The 24,008-nt window shown below is 35.1% G+C and overlaps 1 protein-coding gene across 1 annotated transcript; it reads right to left on the bottom strand.

Moving 5' to 3' along the window:
* Positions 1-6,015: 6,015 nt before the first annotated feature.
* Positions 6,016-22,758, bottom strand: LOC110028368 (trihelix transcription factor ASIL1-like). The gene is made up of 2 exons (XM_020730196.1): positions 21,764-22,758; positions 6,016-6,263 (listed from the first exon to the last, which is right to left on the bottom strand). Exons 1-2 carry the CDS (start codon positions 22,626-22,628, stop codon positions 6,235-6,237), a joined length of 894 nt encoding a protein of 297 aa, XP_020585855.1. The 5' UTR covers positions 22,629-22,758; the 3' UTR covers positions 6,016-6,234.
* Between the last annotated feature and the right edge of the window lie 1,250 nt (positions 22,759-24,008).

The raw sequence follows: 24,008 nt of genomic DNA, 5'->3' as shown, positions 1-24,008 counted from the left end.
TATGAGACGCGAGCATCTGCTCCCAGTCCCCGCCACGTGGTTCCGCGTCTTAAGCACCTTGGAACCCTTGTCCACATCTTATTTCCACTATAGCACTCTTCTAAGACTCTAAAGAGTACCTACAAAAGTTAAAAAAAAAACTCGACTTGCATGAAAATGTAATTAACATAAAAATTATCTAAATGCAACATATTGAACCATGCCTGGTGATAGGAGGGCTAAACAACATCTGCAAAAAAAGCGTTAACATAAATCCTTATAACTCCTCTATGTTGGACATGACTTCCAGCAAGAAAACCACTTCTAATATACTAGTTTGCAAGTTTCACAACCAATAAACACACAGAGAACTATGACCATGACATCGAAAGAGGCTACCTAACATCCTAGTTGTAGCCTAGCACACTCTCTATCACAGTGTCCCATCACAACTTCTAAGTGTGTACATTGTGCATGGGTAAATTCATGGTGTATGACTTTAACAGGATCGCCAAACTGGCCCTGTCTTAAATATCTAAGGGATCTAAAATAATACACAAGATGGGATGATATTTTTTTTTTAAATAAGTGTGGTCTCACATATGACCTAATTTATATAGTTTTAAAAGCATGATGGATAATACATAGTAGAAAAATATTCATTTTATACTTTTAAAATATTAGACCATTGAAGATGACTCGTAATGCGCAAATGATGTACTTTAGTGTCCTTGGAGCCTTAGCACAATCATACAAAAGTAGATCGTAATACACCAACTCGCAATGCTCACTGAACTATACTCGCAAGCAAAGCTCATTTAAGTATTACGACCAACAAATAGTTTGCTCATCTTAATGAGCAGGATATGTCGTCAAGGAAAATGGATGATGCACATACAACATGTGAATAATCCAACACATTGTTATTGTCGATCAAAGTAGGAACAATTACAACTATCGCTAAAAGGCGAAGCACACATCAAGCAAGAGAATGTAAGAATGTTTCATGCATAAGACACACACATAGCTGTTATATCAGGTACATACTTCTTTTAGAAGGAATTACACCATATTTGGGAACCCAATTCTGATGTCATGCAACGAGCAGACAAATGCTTCAAATGGGTTTGCATCGAGTATAGGATATCAATACTTAGTACTCAAGAGACACTCAAATGAGCATATGAAAACATGCAAGCATATGTGCACCCAAGGAAAATAATAAGCATACAAGAAGTAAAACGACAAGCATACAAAATGCAAAGTGTCATAAAGCTAGGTATTGAGATTCGTGCCAAGTGAGGAACACATACCCAAGTGGGCATACGTTGCACCTCACACGAGTTTAGTGGATGAAGAGCATGGATTGCGGTAAGCACAAAGTGAAATACTTATGACACTCTAGAGGGTGTTATAAAGAGCGATGTAGCATTACTCTCACAAAAGAGAATCTAGCAACGAGTGGCTATATATGTGAGCCACCTCCTCATGAAGTATGCAAGTATCTATTCCAGCGCATACAGTGAAGTATGTGAGGAAGTTACTTGCAGATGCAGTTGCTCCAAGAGACATCATGAGTAAGGGTGCTCAAAGAGAAGTCCAAACACACAACATGCTATAAAACATACAAGGCAAACAAATAAAATGCAACATCTTACAAAGCTACAATGCATACCTTGGATCAGCTCTCCTTCAGTTGTTGGAATCTCTCCTGCAAATAAAAGAAGTTACATTTAGCTAAAGCAAACATGTATTAACATCAAACCAGTTTAGCTCGTCAATTACCTGAGTCACACCGGATCTGTTATCGATCCAAGACTGGTTGGGTTGCCTCTTATGGTTTAATTCATATACATTGATGGCGGAGAGCTCTCGTCCAATCTCCACAGTCTATCCTTAAACTGAAATAGTTAGAATACATCTTCAATATATAAAAATTATTTTAAAGTAAATGAAATCTTATCAGCCTCCACTTATATTCCGTTTGTGGGAACGCCACACCAGTGTGCTTAGAGGGCCCCATGCCTCCGTAGTCTGATGCCTATTCTGCTTTCCATGCTCTCTCTTCTTGGAATAAATGTATTCAACTAAATACATCGTATTTAATTATTTCTGTAGATCTACTGGCCAATTGGTAACAAGATGTGATGAAACCTAACAATATCAACACATTTTACAAGGTGTGAACATTTTAGATGGCTTTGAAGTCTGAACATTGGCAATTACGACTGTCAAAAATTAATTATTGACAAACATTTGTCCATATTTTTCTCTCATCTTAGTTGTCATTGTAGCTATAACAACCCTTTCGGAGACAAAATATGACAGAAATTTATCCGTGCAAAGGCTAGTGTAGCTAAAATGTCATACAATATTAGAGAGAGTTGTTCTAATGGATTGATAATCAATGTTTTTGACCAATAATGATATTCAATGGAACTAACATTACTAAAAATGTCAAATGATCCAACTTATACTAGATCTAATTTTCCAGATATATTATCATTGGTCACTGTAGCTACACCAAACCTTGCACAAGTTTATTTCTTTTGCATTTCAATTTACAAATGGAAAGTCAATCATAGCATTAAACATATTCATTGCTGCAAACCCCATACTAGATTGACTGCACACATAGAAATATGTTCTCATAAGGAGATATTTCATATTATGTAAGAGATTTCACTACTTGCGAAGTCTAATTTTCATCTCGAAAACTCATCTGCATTACCAAAATGGGATTTGCGGCAACAAAAAATGGATTTCAAAGTAAGTTTTCATTTCGGTGCATCCTCCTGCAAATATCTAGTAAGAGCATCCATAAATAAATCAAAAACACATGTGATTAAAGTCAATCCTTATGTTAATTAGGGCATTAACAATCCAATTTCAAGCCGAACTGGGGCTCAAAATCGGCTCGAAACAAATTTGATCCACTCAAAATCGGCTCGAAACAAATTTGATCCATAATTTTGGCTCGTAGCTCAGCACATTTATTTCAATCTGATCTCAATTCAATCCAAAATTTGACTCAATTTTTTGAGCAATTAATGATCATCGAGCTAAATTTGCTAATTCCACTAAATTCACAGTCATATGTTGTTAATGATTCAATTTAGAGCCGAGCTGGGGTCAGCTCAAAATCGACTATAAAAAAGTTCAATCTAAAATTTTGGTTCGCAGTTCCACTTGTTTATTTTGTTCTGATCTCGACCCGAGCCAAAATTCAAATCAATCTTCGAGCAATTAATGATGTTCGAGCAAAACTCACGACCATAAATGTAATTCAGCTGAAATAGGAAAACATTTGGCAAACCTCCTAGTTGTTAAATACTAAAACCTAAATGCATTTTTCAAAGCAAATGAAAATGAAAATGAAAATGAAGATAAAAATTTACCATCCTTGGCCTTTTCAAGTAGCAAAGGAGTGGGAAGAGGAGAAAAATGGGAGTTTCTGGTCATTGTAAGCCGCAATCCCGCCCCTGCTTTTCCAGCTAGCTTCTATTCTGACTGTATTGTGAGGGATTCAGGGAAGAGATGAGGTCTTCAGACAGAGGGGTTAGGTGAGAGGCAACAGTTTTTGTTGGAGAAAATGAGGGTTGCGAGAGAAATTAGGGCAAGACAGGGAGGGAGGTGATATCTGACGAGATATAAAATTATTTTCGATGGCTTATAAACGACTTTAATTATGTCAGTTATTAAAACTATTACCGAAAGTTGTTCCCATCGCTTAATGATAAAACACATTGGTTAAATCTCTGTCAGATGGCATGTTCAAAAATAACCGACGAACTATAGCCGTTGGTTAACATTTTATAACTGACGAATTATTCTGTCGGTTATAGTTGAAACAAATCGGAAAAAAAAAATTGTTGATAAGCGTTCATTCATATTGCAGTTACGTCATTACAAATAATTAAGATAAAAAACCATCACCAAACCGTAAATAATTAGAACAATAATTCTGATGTGTAAAAAGTGGTTGGTCTTTCCGACGATTTTATTGTTTTTTCTGTAGTTCTAGTTCTTTAGTCAAAACTTGTTTTACCTATTACGAAGGTTGAGAACATGTTAGTCATGAAAGCGAAGTGATATGGAGATTGGGCCTACTAAATGACTTGAGAGTTGATCAGGAAACTTTGACAGTATTATGTAATAGTTAGAGTATGATATTCTTAACCACAAATTCAGTTTTGATGTGAAGTACCACTTTGTTTGGGATTTGATTGATAACGATAATAATCTGTTGAAAAAGACACATACGAAGAAAATCTATCAAACATACTCGTAAAGTTACTATCAGTTTAGAATTTCAACCAGTATAAGCGAACATCTAAGGTCATGATTGGTTGCTTATTATAGCATTTTGAAGAACTACGCAATGATTGATCTTTTCAGGAGGGGGATACATAGGCAATCATCTCGGTGCAGCCATTGTGGTGTTGGGGCTCCTTTTGGTCATCTCTTACCTATTTGAAAATGGGAGATGATGTGAATATTGTTATGAAAAATATTTAATCTAATTGTTAAAAATTACGAAGAGTTTATATTAGGAAAATTGATATAACTTATTCAAATTTGTGAAGATATAATAATATGATCATATCTATATTATGAAATCTAATTAGAGGAGATTTTTTCTTATAATTGAAATATTCTTATCATCCTCCCTTATTTATAAAAAAATTTATAAAGGATTTGGTGTGTGTATTGAGTTGTAACTCTAATTTGATTATTTTTTTTCTCCCCACCTATTGATAACAGAATAAGCTCTTCCCTTATAATTAAGCAGCTTCACACTGAACAACACAAATCACGTTGTGTTTGGTAGTTTGTTTGTTGTGCGAATTTATTTTCCTCATTGTTTTGCACAACAATGAGTGTCATGTCTTTTGTATTTCTGTATTCTCACAATCTATTGGAGAGAGACAATGAAGAGAAATGAAAGAAATCAAACTTACTATCATTGTTATTATTTTGAGCTAAAGGCTTGGTTTTTAATTATTTTAAACCTAATACTAATTATTGTTTGCCCTAAACCTACCATATTAAATCAAATTATATTTTGGTAATGGTTTGAATCACTTTTAGTAAAAAATTAGTTAATTCAATTTTATGGATTTCACATTTTGGTTTCACTAGATTTGATCAATCTATGAACTAATTACACTTTGTTTTTTATATATCAAGGAAAGTATTTTTTTTTCCTTTTTAAAATCATTAGCAAGTTCTTAAAATATAATTTATATAGCTACTTTCTTGCTTGAAAATTATTATTATTTTAATCTTTCAAATTTTAAAAGTAAATTTTTAATGTATTTTAATAATCCTTCCTAAGAAATACATCACATTCAAAGTTGTAATTGATGATATTTCTATCTACTAATGTCACAAGTGTGAAAAATTATTCCATGCAGACACCGCATACAAAGACTTATTTATTTACACCACCCAAAGCTTATTTATTTACATGTCTAACATCTGAAGTTTGATATTTATTTTTATAACACTTTGTTATAAGAAATATATACATTAAAAAGTGTACTTTACTTCTATAAATTTAGAAATAATGATATTCTTAATTTGATGTCAAAATTTTGAGTGATGCATCTAAATATAAAAATAGTGCCAAGACATGTAAATATAAGAAAATGAGTATTTACATACATGCCCCACAATTCTCTTATATTTACATATCTAACATCTAAACCTTCATATTTACTAACATAACAACATCACGTTAAAAATACCACTATCACTCTCATTTTAAGAGTGAAATACATATTTTTATGCATAAACTTTTAATACCAAAGTTTTAAAAATGTAAATATCAAATTTTAAATATATGAACATACTTATACATGAAAAATGTATTTCACATTTTAAAAGCAAAAATAGTTGTGTTTTTTACATAATATGAAAGACTTGAATGATATAAACGTAAAAAAATAAACATATGTAAATAAATTAAAATTAGATGATGCGTATGCAAATTCTCGAAGATAATAATAATAATAATAACAATTTTAAAGCCTTTAAAAATATACATGCATTCATCATCAAATAGCATGCAAATTGCATCCTACCATTTTTTTTCAAACATATAGCCCAAGCAAATGGCAAAGCAGATTTTAGAAATATAGGGCAGAAAATAAATTTAGAATGCAACTCAAGTTGCTTGTGCAAAGTTGAAAACTCTTCCAACAAGTGCCTTTGCCACGAGGAGAGCATGCCTTCAGAGTTTATAGGCATCAACTAATGATGATCTGCAATGAACTTTTTCCCTGCAGAAAACAATGCCTTGTCAGATTAATATAAGTATGTACAGTGAATTATTTAATTAAAAGAATGTTTTAGGAGCGGTTTAATCATAAAAATAGCAGCGTAGAGTAAACCAAATGCAAAGAGTTATGAAAGTTCACATGTTCGACTAAAGGGTTGTTTGATCAGTTGCGAAAAGAGTGGACTGTATTATTTCAAATGTTTGGTTGGAAGAAAAACAAAAAGTGTAAATTATAATGCATTTGTCATTCGTTCTCTAGTTTAATTTCAATGTATTTGAAATTTATTGGATTTGGGAGAATTCTAAATATATAGATTTGTGTATAGTGTTGCCCGCGACCATCACCACCATTGTTGCTGTCTATGCATGCTACAACCACTGACCCACTGGCCGTCAACCGCTTGCCTGCAGTTGTCGAGACACTCGCTGCAATCGCCCTAAGTGCCCCGCACATTCACTGTTGTCGCCACTGGTCATCCGCCGCCGCCGCCATTAACTACCAGTTAAAATGGTGCTTTTATGGAAGGTGATGGAAATCATACTACAACAGAATACGGAAATCAATAGAAGCCTAATAGAAAGTCAATACTGTATCGACATTGTTGATTTTCTACATCAAAACAGTGTCAAAACATTGAACAACTTAATTTACACTAAAGAGTTCATGGTCATACTTGGAATAAAGATGTCTTAAAACCAAATAAAATGCAGGAAAAATCAACCAGTGGCGTAAAAAATGCAATAAATTAACTTTGAATTCCCAACACACTCAAATTTTTTAAAATAGATTGAAACTTTAAGGCATACCACATATAAGATGCAGGAAAAAAATAGAGTAACAAAAACATGACAAACTTATTTTTGAACTAAAAAGTTCATGGTCATACTTAAAAATCATCTTTAATTACTTAAAACCAAAAAAAAATACAGAAAACAAAAGTAACAGAGATGAAAAAATGCAATAAATTAGCTTTGAATCCTCAACACATTCAGATGTTTTAAAACAGATTGAAATTTCCAGAGAGTAATTCTAACAAGAATACCAGAGTCCATGGCCATAACAAGTAGCACCACCAGTCTTATGATTACAATATAGGGTTGTATTTATAATCCTCTCCTTCCAAGAAACTTCTATAAAAGTACCATGACAAGCAAAATAAATTTCAATTCAACCATCATTTCCCATGGTCTAAATGGATATAAACAAAGTAATATCACTTTGCATAACAATATACGATAAAATACAGCATTATGTAGCAAACTTCTTGATTAACACGAGGAAGATTGGAAATGGAGGCCAAGGAAGAGTATCGGAACCAGTTAGTTATATTGCTTAATGGGATCATTAGAAAGAACTCAAAAGTATAATTTCACCTTGATGTGGTGGAATTCATCAATTCGATCCTAGTTTCTCTAAACCGCATGTGAGTTAGTATAAATACAACATCTACATCGTTAACTTTCAGGATGAGATAAGAAATACCAGGGCGAGTAGCTATGTGTGACTTGTACAACTTTTGCATTTTATATTTTCCGGAACTTAGTATAAGATTTTGAGTATGTACTTTAATTATGTTGGATTTTATGTTGGATTTAACAAATTATATATATATATATATATTGATGATAGAATTCCCATGCTTTCCAAGTATGTTCATATGAATGAATTATGAAATAAAATGCATTAAATATGTTTGCGGCAATTTAGTTTGACTAGTTCAACACCTACTGATTCATGATTCTACAAAGAGTAGGACTATTTTTGATAACAAATGAGTGAATAACACAAGAATATGGCCCAAGAGGGATAAAAAAGCTTGAGATGACCATTGCATGCAATTGCTTTTCCAAAATATCCGAATAGATGATTGTGTATCATAAAAACCAAATGAAAAAGAAAACTTTTCAATACTAGATTAACTATGATTCATGTAATTCTATTCCTGAAAGAAGAATAAAAGGAAAGCATGGAGCTTACAACTTCACACCAAGAACAATGCATTTACATACAAAAAGAAAATTTAATTACTCGATAGAGAGTTTCCAATCAAAAAATAATTTAGAAATCAATTAAAAAACAGAAGTAGTTAATTTTTATGTTTTGATGTTTTTAGTTGCTAATTTTCATTTTATATTTTCATATAAACAGGTGTGTGATGATGATAGTTATAGACAATGTATTTTGTCCTCTCATATTCAAGTTGGTCCAGTTTGGTTCATTGTTAATCTTCTTGCGCAGCAGCTTAGTTTCAGCGCTCGTCAGTGCTTTCACCCACTTGCTCTTCCCTCGCAGAAACTTGCAGTTATTTATCATTACTGGAGCAGCTGATTTTGTCGTTGAAATCATTGTTTACTATTTTTCTGAAGTAGCATAAGTTGCGAAGGAGCCACTGTGGCTGATTCAAGGATTCCACAATCTGTGATTGGATGTATCTAGGGGTGTAAACGTGTCGAGCCAATCTCAAGTCATGCCTAACCCAAGTTCGTTGTCAAAATGGAAGCATGAACTTGAGCTTGTGCTAGGCTCACAATAAGGGCCAGCAAGCTAGTGAGCCCGAGCCGAAAAATCAAATTATCATGAGAGCTCACTGGGGAAGGCATCGTTCGTTGGAGAAGAAGTGTCATGGCAACTCGCCGGAGTAGGCATTGCGTGACCATCATTGGTTAGTCGAGCTAGCTCGTGGGCTGACAACCCAACTTGAGCTAGTTTTATAAACAAGCTCAAGTTTGAGCTCGAGCTCATGGCTCGATAATCTCAGCTCACAACTTCAGAAACGAGTCGAGCTCAAGCTGACGAGACAGCTCAGCTCACATACCCCCCTAGATGTATCCTGTTAAAGATTTCTTGATGTGAGAGTTGCATGAATGTCACGTGAAGCAAAACTGGAAATGAACTGATATTTTTCAAACATATTTTGCGTATGTTGACAAACTTTATAAACACGTTATGGATAATAGGAGATGCATAAATGCTGCTACTAATTCGTTATAGTTAATGTATGAAAAGCACATCCGCAACCAATATAGGATGTTAGGGTAGATAAAACTATAATTTTGGCGTCCATTAAACATGGAGCATAAAGTTATCAAAATCAATGTAATAATTTGTGTATGGATGTTGAAATGTGGAATATGGCATTTTGGGTTGACCGTAGTTGCATGACATAGATGTTACTGACTTCGGAAGCTCTGATACATATGGGTTTAAGAGCAACGGGAGGAGGATAATCTTGAAACTATTAAGCCTAAGAGTTGTCTTATGTAAAATGCAAAAGAATCAAAGGCTGCTATTAAACTAAACCATGTTATGACTGAGAATATGTCTATACCTGGGGAAATTAATCAAGTGTTATCTAATTTAAAGATGCATATCACGATGATCTTCCCGTGGAATTAAAAACTCTTACAGATATAAAATCTCATTGATATAATTCATGAATTATCATTACCTACATTGCCACATAATAGGATGAATCCAATTAAATAATATTGAGCTAAAAATAGTGGCAGATGAACTGCTTTGACAAGGAAACATAAGGGTGGGGAGTAATTGAACGGAGTACAGTGATTTTATCTCTCAGTATGAACTTAGTTATTCATACTCAAATTTCATCAACATCCTAATAAAGAGCATATAAAATGTAACACTTTGAATGCAAGTCCTTGTAATATAGGAGTGCCATCTCCAAAGTGAATCCACTACTTGATTGAAAAAATAAAGAATTTAAATGAGCATAATATATAAATTTACAACACTTAACATATAAAATCCTTTATCAGTGGAATATTTAACTTCAGTATCCTAGCTTATTTTAATCCAAAAAATTCTTCCTTATTGCTGAAATCTAGAAGTTGGAGATTAATCTTTGCTGTTTCTATTGAATTAGGAATCATTTAATTCATATAATAGTTAAATTTTTTTAACAACTCAACATTTAAATCCATACACCATCAATGGCCTAGTTGTGATAACCTCTTACACTCAAAACTCCCAAGTCACTTATCATATTTAATAATTTATTCTTAACTATAAAATTATATCCACCTTCGTATTTATATATTCATTAATCTAGCTAATATTTGTTGCGAATTGTACCTTATTTAGGGTCCTATTGGTAAAAGAGGAATATTGAAGAGGTCTGGAGATTTAATTGAAAGATTTGTAACACCCTATTTAAGCCCATGTTATGAATGTACAAAGTAGGTTTTTAATATTTCTTTCTTTATGATATCAGAACAAAACCCTAGCCGTCTTGGGATCAGCGTATGAGTACAAGAGTCGAAGCACCCATCAGCCGCGGGAGGGATCACAACTAACAGAGCATCCAAAGCTCTCAATAGCACTGATCAATGCGAAACAGTCGCGATTAGAGCCAACTTGGACAACAACCACGAGATTGCGACGTGAAACCTAGCGACACAAACGCGACTAGAGCTAACTGGGACGACAACCACGACGACAACCACGAGATTGCTAGAGCTAACTGGGACGACAACCACGAGATTGTAGCATGGACACGATACAATCACAATTAGAGCTAAAAACCTGGCGATGCAGGCGCGACTAGAGCTAACTGAGATGGCAACCACGAGATACAAACACGACTAGAGCTAACTGGGACGACAACTACGAGATTGCGACGTGAAAAACTTGTGATACAGTCGCTATTAGAGCTAATTAGGAAGGCTACAAAGTGATCACAACGTACAAACACGAAGGATCAATTTCTTCTGTGATCTAAATTTAGATTCTTATGATTGTGGATGTCAGAAAATAGAGATAGTGCAGGAGAAATGATTTGAGATTCTGGGGAAAGTAGATCCCATAGCTAGCATCTCGACGGGAGCCATCATCTCGACACGTGCTCCAACACAGTTGAAACTTGATCTCCTTCCTGTAGATCTAAAATTCGATGCATCAGTCACATATTTGAGCTGGTCACGCCGGATCGAGGTTGCTCTAGTAGTGAAGACTAGAGAGCTGCCTGACGAGGGTCGAACTAAAGCGTGACAGTGTTGAGAGGGATGACTGGAGAACTACACATGCCTTGCTTTACCACTTGGTTACTCAACTCGATGGTTTTGTCGATTGTCTCGTTAGTAAATGACATTAAAAAAGTGAGCGAGATCTAAGCGAAGCTGAAGAAGATCGATACTATAGCTAACTGGGACGACAACCACGAGATTGTAGCATGGACACGATAAAATCACAATTAGAGACAAAAACCTAGCGATGCATGCGCGACTAGAGCTAACTGAGAAGGTATCCACGAGATACAAGCACGACTAGAACTAACTGGAACGACAGCTACGGGATTGCAACATGAAAAACTTGTGATACAGTAGCTATTAGAGCTAATCATAAAGGCTACAAAGTGATCACAACGTACAGGTACGAAGGATCAATTTCTTCTGTGATCTAAATTTAGATTCTTATGATTGTGGATGTCAGAAAATGGAGATAGTGCAGGAGAAATGATCGGAGCTTCTGGGGAAAGATAGATCCCAAAGCTAGCATCTCGACGGGAGCCATAATCTAGACACGTGCTCTGACACAGATGAAACTTCATCTCCTTCCTGTAGATCTAAAACTCGATGCATCGACCACATATTTGAGTTGGTCACGTCAGATTGAGGTTGCTCTAGTAGTGAAGACTAGAAAGATGCCTGACGAGGGTCGAGCTAAAGCGTGACAGTGTTGAGAGGGATGACTGGAGAACCACACATGCCTTGCTTTACACTTGGTTACTCAACTCAATGGTTTTGTCGATTGCCTCATTAGTAAATGACCTTAAAATGGTGAGCGAGATCTAAGCGAAGCTGGAGAAGATCCATGTTGGAGCTAACTGAGACGACAACCACGAGATTGTAGCATGGACACGATACAATCACAATTAGAGCTAATAACTTAGCGATGCAGACGTGACTAGAGCTAACTGAGAAGGCAACCACGAGGAACTAACACGATTAGAGCTAATTGGGACGACAGCCACGTGATTGCGATGTGAAAAACTTGTGATACAGTTGCTATTAGGGCTAATCAGGAAGGCTACAAAGTGATCACAACGTACAAACACGAAGGATCAATTTCTTATGTGATCTAAATTTAGATTCTTATGATTGCGGATGTCAGAAAATGGAGATAGAGCAGGAGAAATGATTGGAGCTTCTGGGGGAAGATAGATCCCAGAGCTAGCATCTCGACGGGAGCCATCATCTCGGCACGTGCACCGACACAGGTGAAACTTGATCTCCTTCCTGTAGATCTAAAACTCAATGCATCAGCCACATATTTGAGTTGGTCACGCTGGATCGAGGTTGCTCTAGTCGTGAACACTAGAGAGATGCCTGACGAGGGTGACAGTGTTGAGAGGGATGACCGGAAAATCACACATACCTTGCTTACACTTGGTTACTCAGCTCAATGGTTTTGTCGATTGTCTCATTAGTAAATGACATTAAAAAGGTGAGCGAGTTCTAAGCGAAGCTGAAGAAGATCCATGCTAGCTGAATATCACATGAGAATGTTCAGATTCAGCTTGAGATAGAGGCATTTGTTCATGGTGATAGAACGATTCAGAAGTACTCCATAAAGCTGAAGCGACTGTAAGCAAATTTTGATCACTTCTCACTGATATCGAGCTGGGCAATTCAGAGTGCAAGAAAGGGAAGATCTTTGCACATATGAGAAATACGCAATTTTTAAGCATCTGAACCCGATCTTTGATCAGAGAAGATTGTTCTCCTAGCTCAGACGATCATCCCTTCACGGATGAAGCCATTGCTGCAATGATACAGAGGGAGAGTCCTATGAAGCTATACATTCTTAGCCGAGTGGACCTTAGGGTGCGCGATTAACTTTGGCTGCCTCGAGCCCGGGGATGATAGATTTCAAAGAAGAGACTCGCAAGTGCTATAACTATGGAGAAGTTAGGCATAAGCAACCTAAGGAAAGAGAGACCAATGGACATGGACAAAGCGGAGGCCATGGTCATGGTGTTCGAAAAGGTTAAAAAGAAGGCTACGGGACAAGTCTGATGGTCGCAGAGGAGAGAGAGATAAGTTTGATTTTTACCAATGAGAATCTTGAGTGTCTGAAGTTGTTGAAGAGGAAGCAAAAAACAGTAGAAGATGGGGCTGAGGATGCTTCCAACCAGTCGTTATCAAACGGTAACATTGTCACTTATGCTCACTCTGACAAAGATATTTATGATACATATGCTCTTGCCTCTATTTCCATGACATGTGCAAGGTACTGCTAGAAAGAATTCTTCCTATACTTCCCTGACAGTATCAGAACACATCCAAACTGTTGATAGTACATCACAACCTATAGTTGGTAAGAGTACAACAAAGGATACTAATTACAATTTTGTACAATGTTTTATATGCTCTTTCTTTTCCGGTGAACCTTTTACCATTAATGTCATTATTCTCCAATTAAAATGCATTATTTTTTTATATTCCTAAGGTGATCTTCTAAGAGAAAGAAACGAGTTGGACACTTGGGACTGCAACGTGACATAATGGACACTAGTACTTTGACCAGGAGGGGATAAATTCAGCTTTGACATCCATATTAGAGAGTGCTGAAGTAGGAGAATCTAGAAGTGTGAAAGATGTATTGCTGCTACTATCACAAACACATGTAAGACTCTTATTTTTATTTATTAAGCCGATATCTTTCTTATATGAAAAAAAAAGACAAAAAACATATTTGTTTGGTAAGCTTATTAGAAGCTCTTAAATGAGTTATGAAAATAGGAACTCTTAAGGAGAAGTACTAGCAACAATGCAGCAAATCCTCCCAATCATTTTGATTGGAAACATGACATTGCTAACTTTATTTCATATTCTAACTTATCACCTTTACATGGAACTTTTATTGCATCTACGAATATTGTCTTTATACTAAGTGTTGGCAGGTTGCTAAGGAGTATCCTAATCCCAAGTGGAAAGAAACTATGCATAAAGAGTTTATGGCTCATGATAAAAACCAAACATAGGAGATAATGCCACTACTAGCGGGAAAAAGGATAGATGGGTGCAAGTGGATCTTCACAGTGAAACAAACTCCAGAAAAAAAGGTAGAGCAGTACAAAACACGGTTGATGGTGAAAGGGTGCAGTTAGACATATAACATTGACTATGATAAAATATTTGCGCCAGTAGCAAAGATGAACACAATGAAGACACAGATTTCTCTAGCAGTGAATGGTAGGTGGAGATTACAACAACTAGATGTGAAGAATTCAATTCTTCATGATGAGTTACTGGAGGAGGTATATATGGAAATGCAACCAGAATTCAATACAATCGAGACAATGAGCAGGGTACATAGGCTCAAGAAATCCATGTATGACTTGAAGCAGTCTCCTCGAGCCTGCTTTGACAAGTTTAGAATGAATATGGTGAGCATAGAATATCAACAAATCAATGCAGGCCATAGAGTTTTCTTTTGACAACATGAATGTCACACCACTACACTTGCTGTGTATGTTGATGACATCATTGTAACTGGTGATGATGAGACAAAGATTGCACAACTAAAAGTAAGATTGTGCAATAGATTTGAGGTGAGGGATCTCAGACAACTCAAATACTTTCTTGGGATTGAATTAGCCCGTAGACCTAAGGGGATGGACTTGTCACAAAGAAAGTACGTACTAGATCTCCTCATAGAAACAGACATGCTGGAGCGCAAACCCGCAGTCTCTCCAATTAACTAGAAGGACAAGTTGAGTGCAGGGCAGGAGAATCAGTTGATCGTGAGAGGTACCAGAAATTGGTGGACCGTCTAATCTATCTGTGTCATACTCGACCTGACATCTCTTTTGGAATGAGCGTGGTGAGCTGTTACATGCATGATTCAAGAGTCATATGGATGTAATGTATCAGATTTTGATGTATTTGAAGGTGCACCAGAGAAGAGGTTGATCTTCAGAAAGAATGGACATGAATACATTGAGGGCTTTTGTAACACTGACTGGGCGAGTTGTGCAGATGCAAAAAATAAACCTCAGGATATTGCATGTTCGTAGGGGGCAACTTGTTCTCTTGGAAGAGCAAGAAACAGCCTTTAGTAGCAAGGTAAACAGCTGAGGTAGAGTACAAGGTGTCACAACAAGGTTGTCGAGTTCAAGGTGGACCAAGGAATTCAAATGAAGTAGTGGTGTGAAGCAATCAGAATTGCCAACAACCCAGTACAATATGATAGAGCCAAAAATGTGAAGATTGATAGATTCTTCATCAAGGAAAAGCTGAATAATAGGCTATTGGTGTTGAGTCATGTAGTCAGTGGAGAGCAAGTGATTGATTGCCACACTAAAGGATTCAGTTCATTAGATTTGCCTAGGTTATGTGACAAGATGAGTTTAGAGGATATCTTTTACCCATCTTGAGGGGGAGTGTTGAGAATTGAACGTTATTTAGGGTCCTATTGGAAAAAAGGGAATATTGACGAATTCTAGAGTTTTATTTGTAAAATATTGTAATACTATTTAAGCCCCTGTTATAAATGTACAAAGTAGGTTTTGAACCTAAGTTTATCCTAATTAGAGCACTTCCTATTATTTCATTAATGCATCGAACATAATATGTTTTCAACTATATGGCACTTAAACACAGATAAACCCTTTATAGTTATAGGCTTAACAGGACATGTACGATATGAGAAGAACCTTATAGTCTAATGATGTGATAGACTCCAATGGAAATAATTATTTAGCATCAAGCACTAGAGTCCAACAAAACGTTACACAACTTGTGAGAACAATCATTCACTTCCTCTAAAGATTCAAACTAATTTTCTTTCTTTAACGTTTAAAGACATAAATGCAGGTCCAACTAAACTTAGTTGTATTTAAACTATACATCTCTACTAAAAGCAAGACACCAAACTAGGTTTGATTAGAATAATTAGCAATTTGAATTTTTGTCCAATCTCTAAATAGTTGCCTTAAATGTCAAATCAAGCTAGCCACTAAGGTTGTCAAAGAGGCTCATATTTAACATTTGTACCATCCAAAGTAGAAATAGAAACCACATTATGCAAATCCCATCACGACTAATGAATTCAAAATATTTTTTCAGCTCATGAACTAGGTAAGAAAAATAATAATCTAGTGCCAATCAACATCAACATTACAGGTAGATGGGACACAAAGCATGGCATCAAGGAAAGACCCTCCAAGGCTTCCTCAATGTCAAAATAACCATCAAAATGCTCATGTGTAAGCCCTTTCCAATGATCATCAAAGTTACCATCCTTATAGATTCCAACAAAGAGATAATTATCAAGCTTTATGATTAAGCACCATAGTTAGCAAGTCGAATTTTGTCCAAGTATCTCTAAATAATTGCCTTCTTAATTTGCAAGTTGAATTTTGTCATAATTAGCAGGTTGAAATTTGGGATGTTCATGATGAAACAAATGCTATCTGGGATAAAGTAAAAAACACTATTAAACAAGTAGCAAAAGATGTACTTGGAGAATCAAAAGAAAAAGTTTGTATAAAAATAGTTGGTGGTGATAGTTGGTGGTGAAATAATAATTTGCAAGAAAAGATAAAATATGAGAAGTTATGTTATAAAAATTAGTTTAAATGTAAAAACTTAAAGAACTGGAAAAAATATCAAATGGCCCGCAGAGAGTCTAAATAAACAATCTGTGATGCTAAAAATTATATTTTTAATGATCTTTATAATATATATATATATAAACTAGCCAAACAAAGAGAAAGGAAAAGTAAAGATTTAACTCAAGTAAAGTGTATTAAAGATGAAAATCAACATGTGATTTGCTTAGAAAAAAGATATTCAACATATGTGCGTGAGTTATTTTGATAAAATTTTTAATGAAGTTTCTGAAAATACGATCGACCCTATTGATCTTAATATCGTTAATACTAATAAAATGATTCATTTTTACCGTCGCATTAAAAAAGAAGTTGAGGCTTTAAAGAAAAGTAAGGGTAGAAAGTCTGTAGGACCTGATGATATCCCAATTGAAATATAGAAAAACTTAGGAGATTTGGAAGTTTCTTGGCTTACTAAACTCTTTAATGATATTTTAAAAACTAAAAAGAAGCCCTAGAAGTGGAGGAAGAGTATCTTGGTCTGCATTTTTTAAGAATAAAGGGAAAACACAAAAGTGTGCAAATTATAGAGGGATTAAGTTGATGTGTCATACTTTAAAATTATGGGAGTTATGGGAGAGGGTGGGAGAGGGTAACTGAACATAGGTTAAGATGTATTACAAAGATTTCTCATAATCAAATCGAATTTATGCCAAGGTCTAACATGGAAGCTATACATCTATTGAGAGGTTTGATGGAGAAGTTCAGAGATAATAAGGAGAATCTACATTTTATTTTTATTGATTTAGAAAAAGCTTACGATAAGGTTCCAAGAGATATCCTTTGGAGAGTTCTTGAGAAGAAATGTGTTAATATGACTTACATTCAAGTCATTAAAAATATGTATACTAGAGTTGTTACTTGTGTTCGAACTGGAGGAGGATTGACCAAATATTTTCCTACTTTTGTTGGATTACATCAGGGATCAATTTTAAGCTCATATCTTTTTGCTTTAGTTATGGATGGTTTTACTATACATTTATAGGAGGATGTACCATGGTGTATGCTTTTTGCTGATGATATCCTTCTCGTGGATAAGACGAGAGAAAAAACCAAGGAAAAACTTGAATTATAGAGGTCTGCATTGAAATTTAAAGGCCTTAATTTAAGTAAAACTAAAATTGAATACATGGAATGTAATTTAGTAGTAGTAGCTCTATTGACATAAGTGTAAGTTTGGGTGATAAAATTATTAAAAGATGTGAATGATTTAGATATCTCGGGTCTATTGTTCAAAGCGATGGTAATATAGATGAGGATGTTAATAGTATAATTCAAGTTGGTTGGTTGAAGTGGAAGAATGCTTTGGGCCTTTTGTGTGATAGAGAAATACCGCTTATACTGAAAGGAAAATTTTAAAAGATAGTGGTGAGACCTGCAATGCTCTACGATGCTGAATGTTGGCCTTTAAAAGAGAAGTATAATACTAAGTTACGTGTTGCCGAGATGAGAATGATTAGGTGGATGAGTGGCTTTACACTTAGAGACAAAATGCGAAATAAATATATCCATGACTTGGTTGTGTAAACTCCAACTGATTAACCTAGCCGATAAGGTGGATGAGTTTATAAATCACATCGTTTGTAAGGCCCATAATATATAAGTAATTTGTTGACAAGTTCAACAATTTCAATATGAATTTCAACCAAAGTATGCAACTTAAGTTCTATTACTGGCTTTTGGTATAAAGTTTGACAAAATATTGAGCTGATAAATAAAACAAAATCAGTTCCTAACTAAAGATTTTTTAAGCATGCAACTATCCCATATAGTCAAAAAAACAATTTGTGGAACTTGAGGCAAGATCTTTTAGAAGGAACAATTTTTTAAGCAAAAACAAAATCAATTCCTAACTTAAACAATTTTTTAAGGATGCAACTATCCCATAGGTAAGATCTTCGTCATAGTTAGAAGGAACAAAGAAAAAAAAGGGTTTATTTACTCAACATGTGTCATTTACTCACTCTCCATCCGACCAAACCTTGCAAGGAATAGAGTGTCACAATTTATAGAGAGAGCAAACAGGAATTACTCCTTGATCATGCATCGACACAATGTGCAAGGCATCATGTGATGTCATGACTATTGTCTCATGTGGCAGCATGCCAAGTGATAGTTCAATACCGTGGAATTAAATGTGTCACACAACGAGACAGACAAAGGAATGAGTCGTTGATCTGAATCATTAATTGTATGGCTTGAGAAATTTAAGTTTGTCGAGACAGTGTTTGAAACTTTAGTTGAGTGAAGCGAGAAGGCCTTGGAGTGATGTATTGCAAATAGATTGGACTTCAAAATAAGAAGATGGATTTGGACTCACCAAAAGGGAGAGAATTGGACACATCAATATAGACAAATAAGTTGGGTGCACTAACAAGGACACTTGGACTCGCTAATATGATCAAATGGTCTCAACATACCCAAGGACAATAACACTTGGATTCACCAACATGGCCACTGGGATTTGGATGCATTGAATACATGAGTATATTTGAACTCGCCAAAAGGGTACTACTTTATCATGCGAACAATGCTTGGGACCGAGTGTGAGTCTAGGCGAAGTGTATGGCAATCCAAGAACATTTAACTCTAAAGGAGAGATCGTCATAATTGTCCAAGTTGCCTACCTTTACTAGTGGGAAATTGCTGACTTCATGGAAGAGGGTGATAAGCACCTGAGTCGTGGGACCAATTGCCGAGAAAGAGCTGAGTCATCAAGAATGTTAACTTTGGGAGGGAAACTGAGTAGGCCATCATGTCCAAGTGGTTTACACAAAAAAAATCATATGTTCTATTTAGATTGAGGTTATTAAACTTATGCAATATGGAGCATTGCCTAGCATAAAAAATACGAATACATCAAGGTTCAACAAAATAAAATCATAGCATTTTTTAATAAATTTGTGGATGCTCAAAAAAACATTCAGGGTAAGATACCTTAGTGTATGATATTTGCATATTACAAATAAAATCGGCAAGACCTAGCTCTACTAAAATAAGTGAAGTTTGAACAATAATAAAGATATTGGAAGGATATGGGATTTTGTATTAGTAGAATAAAACATAGATATATGATATGATTTTACCATATGTAAAATTAATAATTAGAAATCAATATTCCTATCAGACTAAGTGACACTTGAATGTGAGGAGCTCAGGTATCTTTGATCTATAATTGGTTCATTTGTTTGAGCAAAAAGCTAACGGAAGGTAGTGTATTTACATGCAAACTTACTTTTCTATGTTTGGTTTAAAGTAAAGTCACTGAAATGAAGTTGCATTACCTATAATGTATTTTCATAGACAAATGTAAAATAAATTTAATATATTCACCTTATATGTTATGCTCTGATCGCATTGGTTGAAAATAAAGTGAAGAATCCCATGGTGATGGGTTTGAGTGTTCTCATTGCCGAAAAGAAAAAAAATCACTCTACATGTAATGTATTTCACATTGCTTTTCAAATACATAATAAAAATAGCCCATTTATAAAATAATAAGGATATAACTTCTAGATTTAAGGATGGTGATAAAGGATGTCTTAAGAGTTCATTGAAGTGAACTTAGAATGATAAGTATAAAGAAACACAAAAAATTCAAATTGTGATTTCTCAACTTCTAATTTAGATAAAGACTAGTCACTTTTAATGCAAAACATTAAAACACACTTCATTCATTCCAAACTACAATATAAAATTCATCAAAATCTGAAGTTCCATAAGAAATTTGAGAACAAATATAAAATTTCCATGGCTATTAAAACTCACGTAAAAAACAAAACTTATTAATGCAACAAACTTATAAAATGTCAATGAGACAAACCAATCACAATAATGTAAATAGAAGAACGAAAGTTATAAGTCACTCATTTGAATATTCAGACCTCCAATAGATATAAAGAGAAACATCCCCCTAAAACCATCAACAAAACTTGCAAAGCATTTGAATAATGCATATCCAATAATATAACCAAGTCAAAATGAAATTATAAATAGCATTCAATAATTATTATAAAATTGCCTAAAATTAGTAACTTCACATAATTCTCCAAGATGTGATCAAAGATTTCAAGTTTCAACTCAATGTGCTTTGATTCTAACAAGAACAATCATTTCCCAACCTTAATTTCATCATAATAGTAATCTTCCACTTCAAAATCCTATTTCCAATAATTTTCAAATAGTTCTCAGTCCTTGCTGCATTGCAATAATATAGAATATACAGAAAGCAAATAGAGGAATAAATGGATATAACACTAAAACAAATAGAATAAAGAAACAGGAAAATAGTGCTCTAGATAACGTAAAAATCACAAATTTATTTTCTACTAAAATAAATCACCGAAAAGGCAGAACGACATTAACATTTAAGAAAGAAATCAGTGGAAATCCATTACAATCCAGTAGAAAAAGATGAGATTCCAGTAATAGTAAAAAGAGCCAAATCACTGGCAACTACAAGCAATCAAAACTACTCTATCATATAGTTCCAAACAAGGGCTGCTAAAAAAAGTAGAGAAATCTATCATACACTGAAATAGCATTGGAGTTGCTGTTGAATAAGGAATAAAAGAGCTCAATCAAAATAACTTAAAATCAAACAAAAAAAAACTAAGAAAACATCCTGAATTAAAAAGGGTAATCATCATATGTACTTTTTACATTAAAATAAATCAAGAAACAGATAGTTAAAAAATGAATCATCAGATAAGTGCTTAAAAATGATTGAGCATTATTGATGAGTAGAGATTTTCATATTTGCATCAGATAAGTGCTTAAAAATGATCAAGTATTTTTATTCTGATATGCAGTAAGAGAATAATGGAGACTAAGAAAACTATTTCATAAATCATGACAAACTTACCAGAATCAGAATTACACTTGCGCCATTTCATTCTCTGGAGCTCAAGCTGCGTCTCCATGAACACCTTCATCCTCTGTATCTCAATCTCCTTCTCAAATTCCATCCGCTGCCTCTCCAGCTCAATTGCTTGCTGCAGCTTTGATCTCTCCACTCTCTCGTAAATATCACCAATCTTCTCAACGGCCCTTACAAACTCTCTAAAGTCACCACGATCCTCCCCGCCACCTCCATCATCCCCAGATGAGAAAACACCCAATCCACAACCCGGCTTCCGACTTTCCTGAATGTCCAAATATCCAAACAATGGAATCTTCCCCACCTCTTCTGTCCTGTCCATATCCTCCCTGCCATCAAAATCGCCGTAACCAACTCCACCACCTTCGCGAGAACTCTGTGCAGCATCAGGCAAATTCGTCCGCACCCTTGACGAGCCCCACGATGACAACAATAGATTGTGCGGAGGCGTCGCAGAGCTAGAATTAGGGTTACGTTGCTTGACTTTAATGCCGAGGGAGGCCTTCTCAGGGGAATGACCGACCAGGAGGTCGATACGGGAAAAGAAGGGCCAGGTGGAACGCCCCGGCTTCGACTTCTCGAGCTTGTACTTCTTCTTAAGGGTATCGATTCGATTCTTACACTGCCCACTGGTCTTCCGTGGATTTCCCACGGCGTCTTGCCGGGCGTTCACGGAGTCAGCCACATCTTTCCAGTCCTTCTGCCGCAGATTGCCGCGGTTTAGATGAAGGAAGCGGTCGCCCCACGCTTCCACTAATGCCTCCGTGGCGCCCTCGCTCCAGCAATCCTCCCTCATTCCGGCGCCGGAGGTGACGGTGGCCGCGGCGGCGGCACGTCGTCGGAAGTTCATGGAATCTAGGGATACCGACGTAAGAAAGTACCGGAAGGGAGAAGGAAGAGGGAGAGACTTTCGGGAAATGTAATGGCTCTTGGGACTCTTTGAGGGAAAATCGAAGAGCCGTTGGCCATGAGTTGGCTGACCTCCCCGCCGGTAAGTATACCTGCTGAGGCATGCCCTTATTTATGGCTAGGGTTGTCAGAACGGCTCGTTGTTTGCCGTTAAGAAGTTCGTGTTTCGCTCGTTAATTTCGTTCGATAAGTTAACGAGCCGAACACGAACTAAGATGTGTTCGTTCGTGTTCCACTCATTTTGGCTCGAAATACTACTCATAAAGTAGTATTTTAAAAAAATTTAATTAACTACAATGCTACAAAGATTTATAATCAATCAAAATATTGATTAAGAAAATAGAATAAAAATTATTAAATTAGATTCAAATGATATTTTAATATAAATAATAATTTTTAAATATTGCTCAAACCTTTATTGTCTTATGGCGACAATGATTAAGGTTTTTCAAAGGTCTCTTTGTTCATGAACAACTCGTGTTCGAGGGTTGTCAAACGAGCCGAACACGAACACACTTTATGAGCTCGAAATATAAACGAGCCGAACACGAACTGCTCGTGTTCGGCTCATTTACACCCCTATTTATGGCTGCTTAGGGAGAATGAATTCTGTCCAATCAATCTGGTTTTCCTCATCTAAGTAAGATTTAAATTCAAATAAAAGTATTTTGTACACATTAATTGCTTGCATGAAAATAAAGACTTTTAAATAATGCTTCACTAAAACCTTATGTTTAAAATGCATACATTTATATTTAAAATGCATACATTTTAAACATATCCTCCCTCTCTTTTTTTAAGATTATTAAAGATAATTAGTATTGAATATTTATGTGTTTAGGAAGTGTTAGCAAATTCTCATATTTATTTATTTAGATTAAATTATACATAAGTAGCTAAAATATAATTTTCTATCTAGCCAATGGTCAATATAAATAGAAGAAAATATGTAAATTCTTATCACAAAATTTCAACAATTGACACAAATATTAAGTCATTTTTTTTAAATAAATAATATTCTAACTCAAATTAAAAATCATCTATGATCACGATATCAATAAACTTATGGTAAAACCGACCGTCTTGATACGAAGAATAAAATAATATCATAATTAGTCCAATCCGAGCCTAATCAAACCCAAATCAATCTATTGAATTACATTTAGAGATTTTGGGTAGTTAATTGAAGATTCAAATGAAGTCTTAATTTGACATACTTATATTTCAAATCAAACTTCTTGAATAAAGGAATCCAAGGAGCCCAATATAATTTATTTCTGAGTAGATTTAGGTCTTAAAATCCTAAAAAAAAATATATGAT

The sequence above is a fragment of the Phalaenopsis equestris genome, unplaced genomic scaffold (genome assembly GCF_001263595.1).
Source record: "Phalaenopsis equestris unplaced genomic scaffold, ASM126359v1 Scaffold000511, whole genome shotgun sequence".
Taxonomy (NCBI): Eukaryota; Viridiplantae; Streptophyta; class Magnoliopsida; order Asparagales; family Orchidaceae; genus Phalaenopsis; species Phalaenopsis equestris.
This window is presented reverse-complemented; position numbering and strand designations above follow the sequence as displayed.

Coding starts and splice junctions, on each gene's coding strand:
- LOC110028368 (XM_020730196.1), bottom strand. CDS start 22,628: ATGAACTTCCGACGACGTGCCGCCGCCGCGGCCACCGTCACCTCCGGC. Junction 6,264..21,763: donor CAAGTGTAATTCTGATTCTG/GTAAGTTTGTCA, acceptor TGTTTTCTGCAG/GGAAAAAGTTCATTGCAGAT.